The following is a 23,425-nucleotide window of genomic DNA, read 5'->3' as shown; positions in this document are numbered from 1 at the left end:
AAAATATGAATTTCTTTTTAATGATATATCTGTCCCTAAATCGAATTGGAATGTGTTCCAGGGTCCTTTACGAGTCTTTCCAGAAAGTTTGGAGCATTTTCATTTTTGGAAGAAAATTGACAAAAATTGCAGGAGGTTAGCCATACATTTTTCATAAAATTTGGCTAAAATATGAATTTCTTTTTAATGATATATCTGTCCCTAGATCTAGTTGGAATGCGTTCCAGGGTCCCTTAGGAGTCTTTCAAGGAAGTTTGGAGCAATAGCATTTTTTGGCGTAAATTGACAAAAATTGCAACGGGTTAGCCTTACAGGAGACGGCGGCGGAAGGCACGTGCTGCTGCCGAAAGCGTCTGAAGAAATGCAGGGTCATCCCCGATGTCATTGCACACTCTTCGATAATGTGTTGCGCAAAACGGTCGATGAGGTGCAGGCGCAGATCTGGGGGACGGGGGAACCCCCCCCCCCCCACCTCCATGGGCGTCGCCAGGACTTTTTCTTGAGGGAGGCAAAATTTTTCCCCAAAATTCTTGTATTTCTCAACAAATTCTCGATTTATCAGTTAAAGAGGGTGGCAGGAACTTTTTGCACCCCCCCCCCAACTCATTAAATTTACACCACTAGGCCTATGACTTCGCGCCTCATTTTCTTTTTCTTTTTTTCATTCTTTAAATTTTTTTATTTTTTATTTTTGCTTTTCCGGGGGGGGGGGGGGCAAAAACAAATTCATAGAATTCCGTGAACAAAATGCGAAACACCCCCTCCCCCTTTCTGACACGCTTAAACTGTTTGCTGGTAATAATGTCCACTTTGCACAAAAATACGGACATCGGCAGCTTTGTTAGGGGTGTATGCACATTCTGTGATATAGGCCTAGTGTTAAAAATCATCGGATTTGAACAGCGCCCCCATTGAAAGTAAAGTGCGATTCCCCCCCCCCCCCCCTTTTACCACCTTTTGATTTTCGGAGGCCGAGTGTCATTGCACACTACTCTATCATGAGTTGCGCAATACCAACAAGGAGGTGCAGGCGCGGATTTGGGTGGGGGGGGGGGCCTCAGCTCCATGGGCGTCGCCAAGACTTTTTTTAACGGGGGGCAAAAAATTCTTGTATTTCCCAACAAATTCTCGATTTATCAGTAAAAGAGGGGGGGGGGCAGGGATTTTTCATAAAAATTGGCCAAAATATGAATTTCTTTTTAATGATATATCTGTCTCTAAATCGAATTGGAATGTGTTCCAGGGTCTTTTACGAGTCTTTCCAGAAAGTTTGGAGCATTTTCATATTTGGAAGAAAATTGACAAAAATTGCAGGAGGTTAGCCTTTCATTTTTCATAAAAATCGGCTAAAATTAATTTCTTTTTAATAATATATATATGTCCCTAAATTGAGTCGAAATGCGTTCCAGGGTCCCTTGGTAGTCCTTCCAGGAAGTTTGGAGCAATTTCATTTTTTGACGAAAATTGACAAAAATTGCAAGTGGTTAGCGTAACATTTTTCATAAAATTTGGCTAAAATATGAATTTCTTTTTAATGATATATTTGTCCCTAAATCGAGTGGGAATGTGTTTTCGGGTCCCTTGGGAGTCTTTACAAGGAAGTTTGGAGCCATTTCATTTTTGACCAAAATTGAAAAAAATTGTAAGGGGTGAGCCTTACATTTTTCATAAAATTAGCCTAAAATATGAATTTCTTTTAATGATATATCTGTCCTTCAATCGAGTTGGAATGTGTTCGAGGATCCCTTATGAGTCTTTCCAGGAAGTTTGGACCATTTTCATTTTTTGACCAAAATTTACAAAAATTTTGACCAAAATTGACAAAAATTGTAAGGGGTTAGCCTTACATTTTTCATAAAATTAGCCTAAAATATGAATTTCTTTTAATGATATATCTGTCCCTAAATCGCAATGGAATGTGTTCCAGTGGACCTTAGGAGTCTTTCCAGGAAGTTTGGAGCAATTATTTTTTTTGACGAAAATTGACAAAAATTGCAAGAGGTTAGCCTTACAGTTTTCATAAAAATTTGCCTAAAATATGAATTTCTTTTTAATGATATATCTTTCCCTAAATCGAGTTGGAATGTGTTCCGAGGTTCCTTGGGAGTCTTTCCAGGAAGTTTGGAGCATTTTCATTTTTTTAATAAAATTGACAAAAATTGCAAGGGGTTAGCCTTACATTTCTCATAAAATAGGGCTAAAATATGAATTTCTTTTTAATAAATATATGTCCCTAAATTGAGTCGAAATGCGTTCCATGGTCCCTTAGGAGTCCTTCCAGGAAGTTTGGAGCAATTTCATTTTTTGACGAAAATTGACAAAAATTGCAAGTGGTTAGCCTTACATTTTTCATAAAATTTGGCTAAAATATGAATTTCTTTTTAATGATATATCTGTCCCTAAATCTCAATGGAATGTGTTCCAGGGGACCTTAGGAGTCTTTCCAGGAAGTTTGGAGCAATTTAATTTTTTGACGAAAATTGACAAAAATTGCAAGAGGTTAGCCTTACAGTTTTCATAAAAATTGGCTAAATATGAATTTCTTTTTAATGATATATCTTTCCCTAAATCTTTGCAAACAAATATAAAAATCTCAAAATGTCCGATGAACATCCTTACTTTTTCACTCTGGTACGACATGTCAAAAATATGTCCTATCGTTTATTCTTAATTAACCATGTTGTTTATCAATGGAATTAAACTAAACGTTCATATCATGTCGACAAGGCACGACAAATTATTTTATGGGGCGAGTTTCATCAGCTTTGTTCGAGAGGGTAAGATTTAACGCCTCACGAAAAAAAATACTCCCTTTCAGAGCCGAAACAGCACTGCAGAAGACGGCGGCGGAAGGTGCGTGCTGCGGCCTGTAAGCTTCTAAAGAAATGCAGGGTCACCTCCGATGTCATTGCACACCAACTTTATCATTGTGTTGCGCAAAACGATCGAGGAGGTGCAGGCGCGGATCCGGGTGGGGGTGTTTGGGGGTCAAAACCCCCCAGCTCTATCCCCCCCCCCTCCACAAAAAAATCCATGGAAAAGAATGCACCCCCCCCCCCCCCCGGCTCTGACACGCAAAAACTATTTACTGGTAATAATGTCCGCTTTGAACAAAATACGGACATCGGCAGCTTTGTTAGGGGGTATATTCTGTGATATACATGTAGTGTTAAGAATCGTCGGATTTGAACAGCGCCCCCATTGAAAGTATGGTACATTGCACACCAACTCATCATGTGTTGGGCAAAACGATCGAGGAAGTGCAGGCATGGATTCAGTGGGGGTTTGGGGGTCAACCCCATCCCCAGCTTTATCCCCAAAAAACATAGAAACCCATGCAAAAATGCTACCCCACCCCTGCTTTGACACGGAAAAACTGTTTACTGGTAATAATGTCCGCTTTACACAAAATATGGACATCGGCAGCTTCGTTAGCGGGTATGTATATTCTGTGATATAAAAAGTGTTAATAATTGTCGAATTTGAACAGCGCCCCCATTAAAAGTATGGTACGTGTACCTCAACCACCCCCCCCCCCCCCCTTCACCACCTTTTGATTTTCGGAGGCCAAGAGTCCGGAGAAAAAAAACCGTCTACATCTCAGATTTTTGTGCCGATGAAACACCCCCCCCCCCCCGCGAAAATTCCTGGATCCGCCCGTGGTGGTGTTTGGCATTGGGGCGGGGGGTGTTCAGGTCCGTCAGAATATCGTCAGGCCCGTTACATACATAAAAACCGCTGCAGAATAGCTTAACTTTTTTGTGTCAGAGCAGGGGAGGGGTTCGACCCCCCCCCCCCCCTCAAAAAAAAATCTCCTCTGGATTCGCGCCTGCATGTAACTGCCCAATGTAATGATTTTTTTTTTTCCAATTCAATCCTCAATGTACATTCCTGTATTTGTTTTACATTTTGTATTTCCAGTTGTAAGTGTGATGGGCTTTGTTTTCTTGCGTTTTCTACGAAAGCCCATTAGTGCCAACATTTGTTTGTGTAATTGGTTTTGTTTTGTTTTTTTTGGTTTTTTTTGGTTTTTTTTAATAATTTTTTTTAATTTTATTTTCATTGTTTTACCTACCTGCCGTCAGCGGCGCCCTTACCCTAAGATGCCCCGCACTCGCAGGCAGGGTGACCACAAGCATGAGATGCAATTATTTCGTCATAACTTAGACCCAAACTAAGGTAATGCCTAATCAAATGTAGACTCCGTGTGTCCGGAGCCGCGGCAGCCATGATGTCTGCCAGAAATTTGAGGAAGGAATGAAAAAAATATAAATAATTAAAAACAAAATCATATAAAAAAAAACATTCAACAAAAAAAATAAATAAATAAATAAAATCATATAAAAACAAATTAACAAAAAAAAAAAAAAATCCTTAAAAAAAAAAACTTTCCCCCCAAAAATCCCCCAAAAACAAAAACCCTCTAAAAAAATTCAAATAAAAAACCCAACAAAAACCTTACCAAAAAACAAATTCCGAATCCAAAAAAATCAAAAAGTTTCTAAAAATAGACTGCGCGGCCTTTATGAAACCATGGACCAAGAAACGGCACTTCCGCTATGGCCTGAAATCGTACTTGTACATTATGGACATGAAGTACGGCAATGCCCGCGTACCAAAACTTCGTTTCGTAAAAAAAAAAGAAAAAAAAAGGTCCCCCCCCAAAAAAAATGTTGGCACTAACGGGCTTTCGGAGTTTTCCCCTATTTTGCGAATTACTGTATTTGTTGAGAACGTTCACAATTAAAGAAACGTTATTTGAAAAATGTAAATAATGTTTATATATTACAATGTACATCTTAATTTTTCCCCGGTATAACATGGCGTTTCTTACAACAATTGGAAATTGCGCTATTAATAATGGAAGTCATATTGATCGAACCAAACTCCGTTTTAATTATAGTCAATTATGATTCATGACATAGACCTCTATTTCGTTTTCAAAACTACCGTACATCTGCCGAGCAGATGTAAATATCAAACTAAACCAAAGTATAAAAGATAGAGGATTAAAAAAAAATCAAAAAGTTATGTGCTAGTCAAGCTTTCAGGGATCGGTCTGAGCCATAACAATGCCCCAGCCGATCCCTTAGTTCTCTTCCGGGGTCTCGGCGTCCCCGACCAATACACACTTCCTTCCCTATCCATCCATATAACCCCGGAGGGCCAGGCACCATGTAAAAGCAAAGAGCTAAGGGAGGAACAGGGCGGCCCCTAAGCCCTGATCCTCCGAGTGGACCACATGCCCTGAACCTGTACGAAGGCGCCAACCTGGAACTCGCGGACAGTACCAGCAGCAGTGCTTACCGGTTAAGCTAAGGTACTGTTGGTATTTTACGAAGGGAAATTAAACATCTTATAATGACTGAATAGAACGCGTGTGTTGAAAAGCAAAAGGACACTGACAGGATTCGATCCCGGACTCCGCGATTCGTTGACGACGAATCTAACCACTCGGCCATCAGGCTTCCTTAGAATTCTCCTCAAAAACAACTTGTCTTAATAATAGGCGGAGAAACCTGGAACATTGCTGTGTGTATCTGTTTTGGCTTCATGGACGAACAGATTTGAACAACAAGATTTTGAAGTCAATTGAAGTCGATGTTTCGGGCAGTAATGAGTCAACTGTTTTCATTTGTTTGGACAATTGTACACGGCAGCCTCGTTAGTAGTAGGCCTATACGTGCGCTACTTATCGTTACGCAACAATGAACACTGATTACTATGTAGGCTATTTTGAATTTTGGCGGGATGGTGGGTTTAGGCCCGTTAGATTTCTATATCCGATCTGATCATGTTTGTAATATTTAGCCTATTTTGCTTGTGTCAGAGCGGGGGGGGGGGGGGTTCCAGCTGGGTGGGGGAGGGGTTCGGTTTCGAACCCCCTGTGGATCCGCGCCTGACTTTTAGTACTGTTTGTATTTGGAGAGATACAGATTCTCAACTCCATCACTACTATTTCAAGAAAATACGGACGTTGTGAAAAAAAAGGAAACGAGAATTTGTTTATACAGATTTGTTTGGTAACACTGTTAATCAGGCCTCTATGCCTATTCCGTTCGCTGTTCCCAACAGTCCTTCACCAGGCTGTAATCAAACATTATTTTCTCGAAAAATAAAGTAAACAGTACGTTCTCATCCTTAATTCTAAAAAAAACCAAAAAACAAAAACGTAAATATACACGAAAACATCATTACACAAGAACACCACATTACACCAGGGGAGCTCAGTGTTCACGATACCGATGTGCCTCCTTTATGATAGCGCTTCGTACGTACCCCCGCCCTGCAAACAGGGCCTGGGGCGCTGGGCCGGGAAGGGCTAGGCTGATGAGCTTCACAGAGTCTTGTGAAGGAAGTAGGGATGGCATTGGTAACTTATCATGCCCTATAAAGACATAATTTTTCTTGTTTTTTCCAGTTTTTTCGACCACAAACAACTTCAAACATGTCAGTGTAACAATATTTGATCTATTATACTAACCCCTCAAATAGTTCGTTTCTGAAAATTACAGCAAAAGCCAATGATGTACAATCCCTTTAAGTCAAGAATCTCATTTTGTAATTGGATATCCAATAATAGCAAACTCCGTGTAGATTTAACATTAGAAAACAAGTTATTAAAACAAATGAAGAGGCACAGTCCTGCATTACAACAGATTCATCAACATCTAGTGTTTTTTATTTACACTTTGTACAAGTTTATTGTTTACACTCCTCAACTGTACATTGAATTAAGCCATTTAAGAAGACTTACCATGAGTGCGACGCAACATCACACACAGTGCACTTTTCACATGGTGACTGTACACTTAAATATGAAGGCCAACTTTTGGCAGAGAAGTATCCTAAAGAGAAAATACAACTTTTGCAATCATCAACAAATGAAATGATCAAATTATCAAGAAATACCTTACTGAATTGTTAGGAAATGACAGTCTAAAGCATCCTTTAAAATCATGGCTCCTGGTGGGCTGACATTTTCAAGTTCAAGAAAAACTGTATTTTTCCAACGCTGGTCGGCCGACCAGCATTGGACAAAACTGGCTTTTTTCAAAAACTGTTCTTGATTTTTGCATTTATCATTGGGGTCTATGGCAGTTTATTGCAGGCCCTATAGGGGCACTGTCAAAAGCGGACACTCATGGACACTCTCGGACAGTTGGCGGCGCTCTTCATCCCTGCGGTCTGACGTGCACGCTTTTTTTCCGACAGGCCGATGTCGCCGCCCAGATTTTGCTGCTATCATTCAGCGTCCCCGCCTGGCTCGCTCTTCAAATCTGTAGCCCGTTGCAATTTGCCACACTGCAACAGATGCAACATCAGGTGTGCAGGGGCGGATCCAGGAATTTTTGCGGGGGGGGGGGAGCTCATTAAAGTAATTTAATGCTAGAAAATTATCAACTCAATTTCAAAATCTATCTCTCAAGATTCCACACCCAAAAACCACGTATATGTAAATGCACCAACTTTGAAAAAAAAAAAAAATCTCAAAATGTCCGATGAACATCCTTAATTTTCCACTCTGGTACGACATGTCAAAAATATGTCCTATCGTTTATTCTTAATTTACCCTGTTGTTTATCAATGGAATTAAACTAAACGTTCATATCATGTCGACAAGGCACGATAAATTATTTTATGGGGCGAGTTTCATCAGCTTTGTTAGAAAGGGTAAGATTTAACGCCTCACGAAAAAAAATACTCCTTTCAGAGCCGAAATAGCACTGCAGAAGACGGCGGCGGAAGGTGCGTGATGCGGCCGAAAGCTTCTAAAGAAATGCAGGGTCACCTCCGATGTAATTGCACACCAACTCGATCATTGTGTCGCGCAAAACGATCGAGGAGGTGCAGGCACGAATCCAGGGTGGGTGTTTGGGGGTCAACCCCACCCCAGCTCTATCAAAAAACAAAAAAAAACTATTGATTATCCATGCAAAAAATGCGACCCCACCACTGCTCTGACACGGAAAAACTGCTTGCAGGTAATAATGTCCGCTTTGCCCCAAAATACGGACATCGGCAGCTTTGTTAGGGGTGTATGCACATTCTGTGATAAAGGCCTAGTGTTAATAATCATCGGATTTGTACAGCGCCCCCATTGAAAGTATAGTGCGATCTCTCCCCCCCCCCCCCCCCCTTTACCACCTTTTGATTTTCGGAGGCCGAGTGTCATTGCACACTTCTCTATCATGTGTTGCGCAATACCAACAAGGAGGTGCAGGCGCGGATCTGGGGGTGGGGGTGTCCCACAGCTCCATGGGCGTCGCCAGGACTTTTTTAACGGGGGACAAAAAAATTTTGTATTTCTCAACAAATTCTCGATTTATCAGTTAAAGAGGAGAGGGGGGGGGGGGCCAGGGATTTTTCATAAAAATTTGCCAAAATATGAATTTCTGTTTAATGATATATCTGTCCATGAATCGAATTGGAATGTGTTCAAGGGTCTTTTACGAGTCTTTCCAGAAAGTTTGGAGCAATTTAATTTTTTGGCGAAAATTGACAAAAATTGCAAGTGGTTAGCCTTCCATTTTTCATAAAATTTGGCTAAAATATGAATTTCTTTTTAATGGTATATATGTCCATATATCGAGTGGCAATGTGTTTACGGGTCCCTTGGGAGTCTTTCCAGGGAGTTTTGAGCAATATCATTTTTTGACCAAAATTGACAAAAATTGCAAGGCCTTACATTTTTCATAAAATTAGCCTAAAATATAAATTTCTTTTCAATGAAATATCTGTCCTTGAATCGAGTTGGAATGTGTTCAAGGGTCCCTTAGGAGTCTTTCTAGGAAGTTTGGTGCATTTTCATTTTTTGACCAAAATTTACAAAAATTGCAAGTGGTTAGCCTTACATTTCTCATAAAATTAGGCTAAAATATTAATTTCTTTTTAATAATATATCTGTCCTTGAATCGAGTTGGAATGTAATCGAGGGTCCCTTAGGAGTCTTTCCAGGAAGTTTGGAGCATTTTCATTTTTTGACTAAAATTGACAAAAATTGCAATGGGTTAGCCTTACATTTCTCATAGAATTAGGCTAAAATATGAATTTCTTTTTAATGATATATCTGTCCCTAATTCGCAATGGAATGTGTTCCAGGGGACTTTAGGAGTCTTTCCAGGAAGTTTGGAGCAATTTCATTTTTTGACTAAAATTGACAAAAAATTGCAAGGGGTTAGCCTTACATTTCTCATGAAATTTGGCTAAAATATGAATTTCTTTTTAATGATAATATCTGTCCCTCAATCGAGTTGGAATGTGTTCCGAGGTTCCTTGGGAGTCTTTCCAGAAAATTTGGAGCATTTTCATTTTTTGACTAAAATTGACAAAAAATTGCAAGGGGTTAGCCTTTCATTTCTCATAAAATTAGGCTAAAATATTAATTTCTTTTTAATAATATATCTGTCCTTGAATCGAGTTGGAATGTATTCGAGGGTCCCTTAGGAGTCTTTCCAGGAAGTTTGGAGCATTTTCATTTTTTGACTAAAATTGACAAAAATTGCAATGGGTTAGCCTTACATTTCTCATAGAATTAGGCTAAAATATGAATTTCTTTTTAATGATATATCTGTCCCTAATTCGCAATGGAATGTGTTCCAGGGGACTTTAGGAGTCTTTCCAGGAAGTTTGGAGCAATTTCATTTTTTGACTAAAATTGACAAAAAATTGCAAGGGGTTAGCCTTACATTTCTCATGAAATTTGGCTAAAATATGAATTTCTTTTTAATGATAATATCTGTCCCTCAATCGAGTTGGAATGTGTTCCGAGGTTCCTTGGGAGTCTTTCCAGAAAATTTGGAGCATTTTCATTTTTTGACTAAAATTGACAAAAAATTGCAAGGGGTTAGCCTTTCATTTCTCATAAAATTAGGCTAAAAAATGAATTTCTTTTTTAATGATATATCTGTCCCTGATTCGAGTTGGAATGTGTTCAAGGATCCCTTAGGAGTCTTTCCAGGAAGTTTGCAGCAATTTCGTTTTTTAAACAAAATTGACAAAAATTGCAAGGGGTTAGCCTTACATTTTTTATAAAAATTGGCTAAAATATAAATTTCTTTTTATGATATATCTGTCCCTAGATCGAGTTGGAATGCGTTACAGGGTCCCTTAGGAGTCATTCCAGGAAGTTTGGAGCAATATCATTTTTTGACGAAAATTGACAAAAATTGCAAGGGGTTAGCCTTACATTTGTCATAAAATTTGGTTAAAATATGAATTTCTTTTTAATGATAATATCTGTCCCTCAATCGAGTTGGAATGTGTTCCGAGGTTCCTTGGGAGTCTTTCCAGAAAATTTGGAGCATTTTCATTTTTTGACTAAAATTGACAAAAAATTGCAAGGGGTTAGCCTTACATTTCTCATAAAATTAGGCTAAAAAATGAATTTCTTTTTTAATGATATATCTGTCCCTGATTCGAGTTGGAATGTGTTCAAGGATCCCTTAGGAGTCTTTCCAGGAAGTTTGGAGCAATTTCGTTTTTTAAACAAAATTGACAAAAATTGCAAGGGGTTAGCCTTACATTTTTAAAAAAATTGGCTAAAATATAAATTTCTTTTTATGATATATCTGTACCTAGATCGAGTTGGAATGCGTTCCAGGGTCCCTTAGGAGTCATTCCAGGAAGTTTGGAGCAATATCATTTTTTGACGAAAATTGACAAAAATTGCAAGGGGTTAGCCTTACATTTGTCATAAAATTTGGCTAAAATATGAATTTCTTTTTAATGATAATATCTGTCCCTCAATCGAGTTGGAATGTGTTCCGAGGTTCCTTGGGAGTCTTTCCAGAAAATTTGGAGCATTTTCATTTTTTGTCTAAAATTGACATAAAATTGCCAGGGGTTAGCCTTACATTTCTCATAGAATTAGGCTAAAATATGAATTTCTTTTTAATGATATATCTGTCCCTAATTCGCAATGGAATGTGTTCCAGGGGACTTTAGGAGTCTTTCCAGGAAGTTTGGAGCAATTTCATTTTTTGACTAAAATTGACAAAAAATTGCAAGGGGTTAGCCTTACATTTCTCATAAAATTTGGCTAAAATATGAATTTCTTTTTAATGATAATATCTGTCCCTCAATCGAGTTGGAATGTGTTCCGAGGTTCCTTGGGAGTCTTTCCAGAAAATTTGGAGCATTTTCATTTTTTGACTAAAATTGACAAAAAATTGCAAGGGGTTAGCCTTACATTTCTCATAAAATTAGGCTAAAAAATGAATTTCTTTTTAATGATATATCTGTCCCTAATTCGCAATGGAATGTGTTCCAGGGGACTTTAGGAGTCTTTCCAGGAAGTTTGTAGCAATTTCATTTTTTGACGAAAATTGACAAAAAATTTCAAAGGGGTTAGCCTTACATTTGTCATAAAATTTGGCTAAAATATGAATTTCTTTTTAATGATAATATCTGTCCCTCAATCGAGTTGGAATGTGTTCCGAGGTTCCTTGGGAGTCTTTCCAGAAAATTTGGAGCATTTTCATTTTTTGACTAAAATTGACAAAAAATTGCAAGGGGTTAGCCTTACATTTCTCATAAAATTAGGCTAAAAAATGAATTTCTTTTTTAATGATATATCTGTCCCTGAATCGAGTTGGAATGTGTTCAAGGATCCCTTATGAGTCTTTCCAGAAAATTTGGAGCATTTTCATTTTTTGTCTAAAATTGACATAAAATTGCCAGGGGTTAGCCTTACATTTCTCATAGAATTAGGCTAAAATATGAATTTCTTTTTAATGATATATCTGTCCCTAATTCGCAATGGAATGTGTTCCAGGGGACTTTAGGAGTCTTTCCAGGAAGTTTGGAGCAATATCATTTTTTGACTAAAATTGACAAAAAATTGCAAGGGGTTAGCCTTACATTTCTCATAAAATTTGGCTAAAATATGAATTTCTTTTTAATGATAATATCTGTCCCTCAATCGAGTTGGAATGTGTTCCGAGGTTCCTTGGGAGTCTTTCCAGAAAATTTGGAGCATTTTCATTTTTTGACTAAAATTGACAAAAAATTGCAAGGGGTTAGCCTTACATTTCTCATAAAATTAGGCTAAAAAATGAATTTCTTTTTAATGATATATCTGTCCCTAATTCGCAATGGAATGTGTTCCAGGGGACTTTAGGAGTCTTTCCAGGAAGTTTGGAGCAATTTCATTTTTTCGACGAAAATTGACAAAAAATTTCAAAGGGGTTAGCCTTACATTTGTCATAAAATTTGGCTAAAATATGAATTTCTTTTTAATGATAATATCTGTCCCTCAATCGAGTTGGAATGTGTTCCGAGGTTCCTTGGGAGTCTTTCCAGAAAATGTGGAGCATTTTCATTTTTTGACTAAAATTGACAAAAAATTGCAAGGGGTTAGCCTTACATTTCTCATAAAATTAGGCTAAAAAATGAATTTCTTTTTTAATGATATATCTGTCCCTGAATCGAGTTGGAATGTGTTCAAGGATCCCTTATGAGTCTTTCCAGGAAGTTTGCAGCAATTTCGTTTTTTAAACAAAATTGACAAAAATTGCAAGGGGTTAGCCTTACATTTTTTATAAAAATTGGCTAAAATATAAATTTCTTATTATGAACTATCTGTCCCTAGATCGAGTTGGAATGCGTTCCAGGGTCCCTTAAGAGTCATTCCAGGAAGTTTGGAGCAATATCATTTTTTGACGAAAATTGACAAAAATTGCAAGGGGTTAGCCTTACAGGAGACGGCGGCGGAAGGCACGTGCTGCTGCCGAAAGCGTCTGAAGAAATGCAGGGTCATCCCCGATGTCATTGCACACTACTCGATCATGTGTTGCGCAAAACGGTCGAAGAGGTGCAGGCGCAGATCTGGGGGAGGGGAATCCTCCACCTCCATGGGCGTCGCCAGGACTTTTTCTTGATGGAGGCAAAAATTTTCCCAAAAAATTCTTGTATTTCTCAACAAATTCTAGATTTATCAGTTAAAGAGGGTGGCAGGAACATTTTGCACCCCCCCCTCAACTCATTAAATTTACACCACTATGACTACGCGCCTCATTTTCTCTTTTTTTTCTCTCTTTTTTTTTTTTTTTTTTTGGCTTTTCCGAGGGGGGGGGGGGGCGGGGCTGACGGGCTTCACAGAATATTGTGAATGACTGCCCGGGGATGGCATTCTGGGTATATCGTGGCCCGTATCTAAAGATATAATTCAAGCTTCTGAAGCTGTTTAAAGGGTGCAGGCTAGTCCGGTTCCCCAGGCCCCATTGTCCTTTTGACTTCAAAAAATATATTGTTGCAACATCAGGTGTGCAGGGGCGGATCCAGGAATTTTTGCAGTGGGAGGAAAGCTCTATAATGCTAGAAAATTATCAACTCAATTTGAAAATCTATCTCTCAAGATTCCACACCCAAAAACCACGAATATGTAAATGTACCAACTTTGCAAATAAATATAAAAATCTCAAAATGTCTGATGAACATCCTTACTTTTTCACTCTGGTATGACATGTCAAAAATATGTCCTATTTTTTTTTATTCTTAATTAACCCTGTTGTTTATCAATGGAATTAAACTAAACGTTCATATCATGTCGACAAGGCACGACAAATCATTGTATGGGGCGAGTTTCATCAGCTTTGTTCGAGAGGTAAGATTTAACGCCTTATGAAAAAAATACTCCCTTTCAGAGCCGAAACAGCACTGCAGAAGACGGCGGTGGAAGGTGTGTGCTGCAGCCGAAAGCTTCTAAAGAAATGCAGGGTCACCTCCGATGTCATTGCACACCAACTCGATCATTGTGTTGCGCAAAACGATCGAGGAGGTGCAGGCGCGGATCCGGGTGCGGTGTTTGGGGGTCAAAAACCCCCAGCTTTATTTCCCCCCCCCCCCCCACAAAAAAAAATCCATGGAAAAGAACGCCCCCCCCCCCGGCTCTGACACGCAAAACTATTTACTGGTAATAATGTCCGCTTTGCACAGAATACGGACATCGGCATCTTTGTTAGGGGGTATACTCCGTGATATAGTGTTAAGAATCGTCGGATTTGAACAGCGCCCCCATTGAAAGTATGGTACATTGCACACCAACTCGATCATGTGATGGGCAAAACGATCGAGGAGGTGCAGGCATGGATTCAGTGGGTGTTTGGGGGTCAACCCCATCCCCAGCTTTATACAAAAAAAAACATAGAAACCCATGCAAAAATTGCGACCCCACCACTGCTCTGACACGCAAAAACTATTTACTGGTAATAATGTCCGTTTCGCACAAAATATGGACATCGGCAGCTTCGTTAGCAGGTATGTATATTCTGTGATATAGTGTTAATAATTGTCGAATTTGAAAAGCGCCCCCGTTAAAAGTATGGTACGAGCACCTCAACCTCCCTTGACCACCTTTTGATTTTCGGAGGCCAAGAGTCCGGAAAAAAAAAAGTCTACATCTCAGATTTTTGCCGATGAATCCCCCCCCCTCACCGCGAAAATTCCTGGATCCGCCCGTGGTGTTGTTTGGCATTGGGGGGGGGGGGGGGGGGGGGTGTTCAGGTCCGTCAGAATATCGTCAAGCCCGTTACATACATAAAAACCGCTGCAGAATAGCTTAACTTTCTGCAGGAGAGGGGTTCGAACCCCCCACCCCCAAAAAAAATTCCTCTGGATTCGCGCCTGCATAACTGACAGTAAAAAGCAAGTCGGTAAAAGCCCCGTGTAATTATTTTTTTTCCCAATTCAATCCTCAATGTACATTCCTGTATATGTTTTTCACTTTGTATTTCCAGTTGTAAGTGTGATGGGCTTTGTTTTCTTGCGTTTTCTACGAAAGCCCGTTAGTGCCAACATTTTTTTGTGTAATTGGTTTTGTTTTGTTTTGGGGGAACTTTTTTTTTTTTTATTATTTTTTTTTATTTTTTTTTTTATTTTTTTTACCTACCTGCCGTCAGCGGCGCCCTTCCCCTGAGATGCCACCCATACACGTGGCCCCATGTACCGCACTCGCAGGCAGGGTGACTACAAGCATGAGATGTAATTATTTCGTCATAACTTGGACCCAAACTAAAGTAATCCTAATCAAATGGAGACTCCGTGTGTCCGGAGCCGCGGCAGCCGTGATGTCTGCCAGAAATTTGAGGAAGGAATGAAAAAAATATATAAAAAATTAAAAACAAAATCATATAAAAAAAACATTCAACAAAAAAAATGAATAAATAAATAAAATCAAATAAAAACAAATAAACCAAAAAAAATAAAAAAATAAAAAAAATCCTCCAAAAAACCCATTTCCCCCCAAAATCCCCCCCAAAACAAAAACCCTCTAAAAAAATTCAAAAAAAAAAAAACCTGAAAAACCTTACCAAAAAAAAATTCCAAAAAAAAAAAAAAAAAAAAAAAAATAAAAAGTTTCTTAAAATAGACTGCGCGGCCTTTATGAAACCATGGACCGAGAAACGGCACTTCCGCTATGGCCTGAAATCGTACTTGTACATTATGGACATGAAGTACGGCAATGCCCGCGTACCAAAACTTCGTTTCGTTAAAAAAAAAAAAAAGTCCCCCCCCAAAAAAAAAATGTTGGCACTAATGGGCTTTCGTAGTTTTCCCCTATTTTACGAATAACTGTATTTGTTGGGAACGTTCACAATTAAAGAAACGTTATTTGAAAAATGTAAATAATGTTTATATATTACAATGTACATCTTTATTTTTCCCCGGTATAACATGGCGTTTCTTACAACAATTGGAAATTGCGCTATTAATAATGGTAGTCATATTGATCGAACCAAACTCCGTTTTAATTATAGTCAATTATATTTCATGACATAGACCTCTATTTCGTTTTCAAAACTACCGTACATCTGCCGAGAAGATGTAAATATCAAACTAAACCAAAGTATAAAAGATAGAGGATTAAAAAAAAATCAAAAAGTTATGTGCTAGTCAAGCTTTCAGGGATCGGTCTGAGCCATAACAATGCCCCAGCCGATCCCTTAGTTCTCTTCCGGGGTCTCGGCGTCCCCGACCAATACACACTTCCTTCCCTATCCATCCATATAACCCCGGAGGGCCAGGCACCATGTAAAAGCAAAGAGCTAAGGGAGGAACAGGGCGGCCCCTAAGCCCTGATCCTCCGAGTGGACCACATGCCCTGAACCTGTACGAAGGCGCCAACCTGGAACTCGCGGACAGTACCAGCAGCAGTGCTTACCGGTTAAGCTAAGGTACTGTTGGTGTTTTACGACGGGAAATTAAACATCTTATAATGACTGAATAGAACGCGTGTGTTGAAAAGCAAAAGGACACTGACGGGATTCGATCCCGGACTCCGCGATTCGTTGACGACGAATCTAACCACTCGGCCATCAGGCTTCCTTAGAATTCTCCTCAAAAACAACTTGTCTTAATAATAGGCGGAGAAACCTGGAACATTGCTGTGTGCATCTTTGGCTTCATGGACGAACTGATTTTAAGAACAAGATTTTGAAGTCAATTGAAGTCGATGTTTCGGGCAGTAATGAGTCAACTGTTTCCATTTGTTTGGACAATCGTACACGGCAGCCTCGTTAGTAGTAGGCCTATACGTGCGCTACTTATCGTTACGCAACAATGCACTGATTACTATGTAGGCTATTTTGAATTTTGGCGGGATGGTGGGTTCAGGCCCGTTAGATTTCTATATCTGATCTGATCATGTTTGTAATATTTAGCCTATTTTGCGGGTGTCAGAGCGGGGGGGGGGGGGGGGTTCCAGGGGGGGGGGTTCCAGCTGGGTAGGGGAGGGGTTGGGGTTCGAAAACCTGTGGATCCGCGCCTGACTTCTACTGTTTGTATTTGGCGAGATACAGATTCTCAACTCCATCACTACTATTTCAAGAAAATACGGACGTTTTGAAGAAGAAAAAAAGGAAACGAGAATTTGTTTTTACAGATTTGTTTGGTAACACAGTTTATCAGGCCTCTATGCCTATTCCGTTCACTGTTCCCAACAGTCCTTCACCAGGCTGTAATCAAACATTATTTTCCTGAAAAATTAAGTAAACAGTACGTTCTCATCCTTAATTCTAACCCCCCCCCCCCAAAAAAAAAACACCCAAAACGTAAATATACACGAAAACATTACACAAGAATACCACATTACACCAGGGGAGCTCAGTGTTCACGATACCGATGTGCCTCCTTTATGATAGCGCTTCGTCCGTACCCCCGCCCTGCAAACAGGGCCTAGGGCGGTGGGCCGGGAAGGGCTTTGCTGATGAGCTTCACAGAACCTTGTGAAGGAAGTAGGGATGGCATTGGTCACGGTAACTTATCATGCCCTATAAAGACATAATTTTTCTTGGTTTTTCCAGTATTTTCGAACAAACAACTTCAAACATGTCAGTGTAACAATATTTGATCTATTATACTAACCCCTCAAATAGTTCATTTCTGAAAATTACAGCAAAAGCCAATGATGTACATTCCCTTTAAGTCAAGAATCTTATTTTGTCATTGGATATCCAATAATAGCCAACTCCGTGTAGATTTTACATTAGAAAACAAGTTTTTACAACAAATGAAGAGGCACAGTCTTGCATTACAACAGATTCTTTAACATCCAGTGTTATTTTATTTACACTTTGTACAAGTTTATCTTTTACACTCCTCAACTGTACACTCACACACAGTGCACTTTCACATGGTGACTGTACACTTACATATTAAGGCCAACTTTTGGCAGAGAAGTATCCTAAAGAGAAAATACAACTTTTGCAAACATCAAAAAATGAAATGATCAAATTATCACGAAATACCTTACTGAATCGTTAGGAACTGACAGTCTAAAGCATCCTTTAAAATCATGGCTCCTGGTGGGCTGACATTTTCAAGTTCAAGAAAAACTGTATTTTTCCAACGCTGGTCGGCCGACCAGTGTTGGACAAAACTGGCTTTTTTCAAAAACTGTTCTTGATTTTTCATATTTAGTTACTCTGACTTTTCTTTGCAATTGATCACACACATGTGAAGGGGCACAAGCCTGCTAGACTGATTCTCTGACCTGACAATTCCCCAAAGTGTATTAATTGCTCGTTTCATCTTAAGTGGGGTCAGGGAACCTGACTACAAGAACATGATAGGTTTTCTTGGTTTTTCCAGCATCTACAAGCCCAAAACATGAAACAAGTCAGTTTAACAATATTTTATATAACATACTAATCCTCCAAATCCATTTATTTCTGAAAATTGCAGCAAAAGCAAATGTTGTGCATTCCCTTTAAGTATCAAAACTTTAGGTTAGGTTATAGCTTTGCTAGGCAGTGCAGTGCCATTTTTTTTCTTCTGAAATGCAGACTTTCTGTCCCAACTTTCAAAACCTATGGATTTCTGTTTTGGTTCTCCAATTTGAAAAACAACATCAACATTATTATGGCAAAGGTTCTGTAATTACATGGATAATGAAGTGTTTGTGAGGTTACCGTGGTAACAGACTATAATTTAATCCTTGCAAAACTGACAGTTACAATCAAACAACATTTCAACAATAAAACTGATAAAAAAAACACCAGAAAAACACATAGCACTCATGTAAACGACCCCCTCCCAACTGATATCCTCTGCCAAAATAATTCTATTCTCAAATCAAACAGCAGCAATTGGGTACAAAATGTTTAACAATCTGGCAAATTGAACTTTCAAGATTTTGTTGGTGTATAAGTTCCTCTAAAATACTGCCACTTTTGTTCAACCAAGATACACCCAAGCACTCTGAAAGTTAGGGGAAATCTTGAAAACGAATTTCTATTTTTCCAGTCGGGGAAAGCTCAGGGTATTTGGGAAAAGAAAGACACCGCAAATCAGGGGAAACTCAGGGAATTTGACAGTGACCCAGAAGGGACAGATTTTCGTCATGTGCATCTTGTGCCATGTGTCAAAGTTGTGTTCATTGACTGACTGGCTATGGTGGTTTTTGTTATGCAGTGTGAATACATGTAGTATCAGTTCATCTTTATCAGTTTACTTTGCTGCAACCACCTCCAGACTTCCCAGCACTAAAGAGAAAGTATTTCTCGTGGAATTTTGGAAATCTCTCAGGGAGAGTAAAAAAAGAAAGAAACAAACCCAAATACACCCTTGTGTGAATTGTTTTCGTTTTTCTATAAGAACACTTAGGCCTACCTTTTTGTTGTGATCCATGGACAGAACTTTAAAACGGTGGTTGTGTTTAAAATTCTGTAACTTGAAAAGTACATGAGTGAATTGAATGAGTATTTTACTAAAAGAAAGCTTGTTAATTGGGCTTTCATACCCTAGATTTTAACAGTGCTACATGCAGAACTTCATTGAAAATTGGTCCTGCCATATGGGTTTTTTACTCACCCTGTATTAGGGAAAACTCAGTGAATATTGTTTTCAGGAAGTGCTAGAAACCCTGACAAGTAAACCTTTCACACTTTTATTGTTACTGAATTAAAATTAACGAAAAATAACCACTACAAATGGTCCAAGCATTTTCCACTTCTTTTCAGGCCTTACCATATCAGGCTGTCAATTTATCCACTTCCATTTACTACTGCAACGCTATTGTACATATACAATCCTGTCCCTCTGATTTTGGGGGATGTAACGCATTCGTAAATGAATTATGCTCTTGACAACTTAACCATGGAAGCATTGCTTATGTGAAGCATGAAGCATCTGGAAACATTCCCGTGCTACAACTTTCTCTCGGCTTACGCTTGGTCAAAGGTCGCTGAGGCTTTCTTTAAGGCAACTTTTCTGTTAAGGAAAAACAAAATTAACATCAGAAATTACAACCATTACATCACAGAACTTGAACCTTTTTTATCTTCAAGGAAAATAACAAGATATTCAGTAACCAATCAGAACAAACCAGATTGTCTCTGGGTTTTTTTTAGCTGACAGCCTTTCTAGCCGAAGAAGAAAAGCATGACAGAAATCAAAAGCCCAAAATGAACTTGAAAAGAAACCTTTGAGAAATTCCTTTTGAACATCTACAACAGCAAGAGACCAATAGGCTTGAGAATCCTTTTCCTCAAAACAATAGCTTCACAGCCACAGAAATTCCAGCAAACTCTGACTAATATTAATGAATGCATGGGAGGTTTGTGGTAACACCATGTGAATGATATCTCTTTGTGAGTTGTGTGGCTGAAAAGAACCAGTTGGTTTAACTCAACATTTCGAGCAGTATGCTCTGTTTGTCATCAGGAGACTGCCGGACACTTGCTGGTGAAGTAGCTTAAGTAATGGATGCTAAGTCAGTGGACGGTTGAGGCATTTTGATTTCAAACTAAAACAAAACCTTGTAATGTTCTCAATCTGTGGAATATAGGGCTCGTTCAATGACGCATTGCGCAGTGTTGAAAATGTTCCAAACACGCGCGCTTGTTGCTCAAAATGTTTTTGAAATACAATGCAGCTGAAGCGCGTTAAGCAAGTGGACACTCAAATGCACGTGGATGGTCTGTAGGAAATGACGTCATTTGAACGAGACCTATACAAAGTGCCAGTAGTGTCGAACAAGGGTCTGACTGCGATACAAAGCAATCTGAATCAACTATTTTTCAGAGCCTTCATGGAATCCCACATCATACTTAAAGGGAATATACATCATTTGCTTTTGCTGTAATTTTCAGAAACGGAAGAATTTGGGGGGTTGGAAATATATAGCAAATATTGTTACACTGACTTTTTTGACGTTTTGGGTTCGTAGATGCTATAAAAAACAAGAGAAACAATCACTTTTCTGTGTCTGGTTCCCTGACTCCATTTAAAATTAAACGGGGCAATTTATAGACATTAGTGAATTGTAAGGTCAGGGAACCAGTCTAGCCGGCTTGTACCCGTTCATGAGGTCGCAAACATCAAACTAAAATGGTTAATTGGGGCCAGCATTTGAAATAAGTGAGTTTTTTCCAACGCTGGTCGGCGGACCATTGTTGGAAATTGATACGAAAATACCACTTTTCTTGAAAATGACTGTGTTCCAGGTGCCATGATTTTACAGGATGCTTGAGACTGTCATTCACTAACCGTCCAGCAAGGTATTTCAAAATAATTTGGTAGTTTTATTTTTTGATGTTTGCAAATGTTGTATTTTCCCTTTAATTGATGTAGTCAGGTTAGTCGCAAGTCCTAACAAGTCCATCACAAATCTGGTAACGTGTCAGTTCACAAGTCAGGCCACAAGGAACAGTGGAGGAACAATATCAAAGGAATGTCTTTAGTTGTCATCGTTCATTTGAATAGCTTGTGACTTGACTTGGTACTGGACTGGAATTGTGACAGACTTGTGATTACTTGTGGTCACTTGCAGTGGACTTGACTTCAACACTAACTTTGGTGTATTTGTGTTCAGAGGCAACACTGACTTAAGGCAACCAAAGGCAGACTTACACTTCTCTTGTGAATGACTCTTGTGTGATTCTGTCGATGTCTGCTCCGGCAGGTTCCGGATCTGCACTCCCGCAACCAAGGGTTTCAATTGCTGTAACAAACAGGAGTAACAAAAACCTGAGATTTACTCTGGTTCTTTCAATTGTAGCAGTGACGTTTAAAGTACAAATGGCTGCCATAAAGTACACTCTATTTCATAAAGGTCTATTAACATATTTAGTATGTTCATACGGAAAATTCAGGTTATGACCTTTTAAAGGGAATGTACAACATTGGCTTTTGCTGCAATTTTCAGAAATAAATGGATTGGAGGATTAATATGTTATATAAAATATTGTTAAACTGACTTGTTTCATGTTTTGGGCTTGTAGATGCTGGAAAAACCAAGAAAACATATCATGTTCTTGTAGTCTGGTTCCCTGACCCCACTTAAAATGAAACGAAGCAATTAATACACTTTGGGGAATTGTAAGGTCAGAGAATCAGTCTAGCAGGCTTGTACCCTTTCACAGGTGTGTGATCAATTGCAAAGAAGTCAGAATAACTAAATATGAAAAATTAAGAACAGTTTTTGAAAAAGGCCAGTTTTCTCCAACGCTGGTCGGCCGACCAGCGTTGGAAAAATACAATTTTTCTTAAAAATGTCAGCCCACCAGGAGCCACGATTTTAAAGGATTCTTTAGACTGTCAGTCCCTAACAATTTAGTAAGGTATTTTGTGATAATTTTATCATTTTGTTTTTTTGATTTTTACAAATGTTGTATTTTTCCCTTTAAGTTATAGAGTGTGTTTTGAAGGAGTTGACGGCATGTTGACAGTACTGACAGCAGTTTACAGTAAATTGTTACAAACTTCTACCTTGTTTGTACTGGTCCAGGGTAATGAATCCCTTTTTGGTAGGGTCCAGCATCCCAAAGACGGACTCTATGTTGGATTCATCAAACAGACAGGGAAAGTCCAGCTGTGTGGTTCTGGCCTCCTTGAGCTTCTCCATGTAGTCAATCATGAAGGCCTTGGGGTTATCTGTTCAAAACCACAAATGCAGGGGGAAAAATAATATTTTACTCACAATGAATGTAACTCAATAATGCATTGATGACTGTTAAAATTAATGGGCACATAACCGTTTTTACAATCGCTGCAATAATCATGACATTGGAAAACCAAACACAGTTCATTTATGCCGTTACGGCAGCTGTAATGCAATTTTCAACTGATACATCGTTATGGAACTATCTAATTCCCTGACCTAATACTAGTATTCAAGGTCAGGATCTTTAGCTGTTGGAACCAGAATACCATTCAACCCAATGGTTCTCGGACTTTATTTCCCTTTTTAAACAAAATCCTCCACAGCCACGGATTGCGAAAAGAAAACGAAATCCAGGCCTAGGCTATGCCTACTTCAATATAAAGAATGATTTTATTACGGACATGACAGAAACTTGAGAAAGTAAAGAAAACTAGGCCTAGGGCTTTGTTTTTTAATTGAGCAGCACGGCAGCGGTATCGAACCCTGATCCCCGGTAGGCCTAGTACTAGTAGTAGTACTAGTAGTCGTACTTGTAACCAATCGAGCTACCAAAGCTTTCTGATTGGACGGGCAGGTTTTAAATGTGATAGGCCTACAGATTCGCAATGGTGACGTTGCGATACTGTAACGAAAGCAGTTGAAATCGCGTCACGGCTGCCGTAACGATAGCCACTAGCTACCGTCTACGAAAACCAAAAGTCCAGTTATGCCAGTGGCAGTGTCATGCAGTGGCACTTTTTGTCAATTTGTGTTTTGGCCGATAGGGATACCGGATTGGGGGCAAAGTGACAGTCTTAGCTGGCTACCTGGCCGATGAAAAACAAGCTGAGCTGTGATGTTGTCGAATAGTTCCATTAATCTCTGCTTTTCTAGATATTCCTGTGCCTCTTCTTGCCTTGGAACAGCCATTTCTGCAGTCTAAATCACTAAAAAGCGAGCAAAAAGGGGAAATTTGTACAGATCATACGGCGCAAAGTTCGGCAGTTGTTGACACGGGTTGCCAAGTGCTGAAAATGACTAATCCGTACGAATAGAAATGAT

The 23,425-nt window shown here is 39.1% G+C and overlaps 1 protein-coding gene across 1 annotated transcript; it reads right to left on the bottom strand.

Moving 5' to 3' along the window:
* Nucleotides 1–19,299: 19,299 nt before the first annotated feature.
* On the bottom strand, nucleotides 19,300–23,417 carry LOC119721917 (EF-hand calcium-binding domain-containing protein 10-like). Its single transcript, XM_038191868.1, has 4 exons — nucleotides 23,191–23,417; nucleotides 22,210–22,374; nucleotides 21,352–21,442; nucleotides 19,300–19,710 (listed from the first exon to the last, which is right to left on the bottom strand). Exons 1-4 carry the CDS (start codon nucleotides 23,291–23,293, stop codon nucleotides 19,665–19,667), a joined length of 405 nt encoding a protein of 134 aa, XP_038047796.1. The 5' UTR covers nucleotides 23,294–23,417; the 3' UTR covers nucleotides 19,300–19,664.
* Between the last annotated feature and the right edge of the window lie 8 nt (nucleotides 23,418–23,425).

The sequence above is a fragment of the Patiria miniata genome, unplaced genomic scaffold, assembly GCF_015706575.1.
Source record: "Patiria miniata isolate m_02_andy unplaced genomic scaffold, ASM1570657v1 HiC_scaffold_14, whole genome shotgun sequence".
In the NCBI taxonomy this organism is placed as follows: domain Eukaryota; kingdom Metazoa; phylum Echinodermata; class Asteroidea; order Valvatida; family Asterinidae; genus Patiria; species Patiria miniata.
Note: the sequence above shows the minus strand (reverse complement) of the source record. Positions and strands in the feature narration are given on the sequence as shown.

Bases quoted from the DNA above. Each gene is read 5' to 3' on its own strand.
- LOC119721917 (XM_038191868.1), bottom strand. From the start codon at position 23,293: ATGGCTGTTCCAAGGCAAGAAGAGGCACAGGAATATCTAGAAAAGCAG. The intron at 22,375-23,190 runs GTAGCCAGCTAA...GGTTTTGAACAG, and splicing joins GCTTGTTTTTCATCGGCCAG to ATAACCCCAAGGCCTTCATG. The intron at 21,443-22,209 runs GTAGAAGTTTGT...TGTTTGTTACAG, and splicing joins CCTGGACCAGTACAAACAAG to CAATTGAAACCCTTGGTTGC.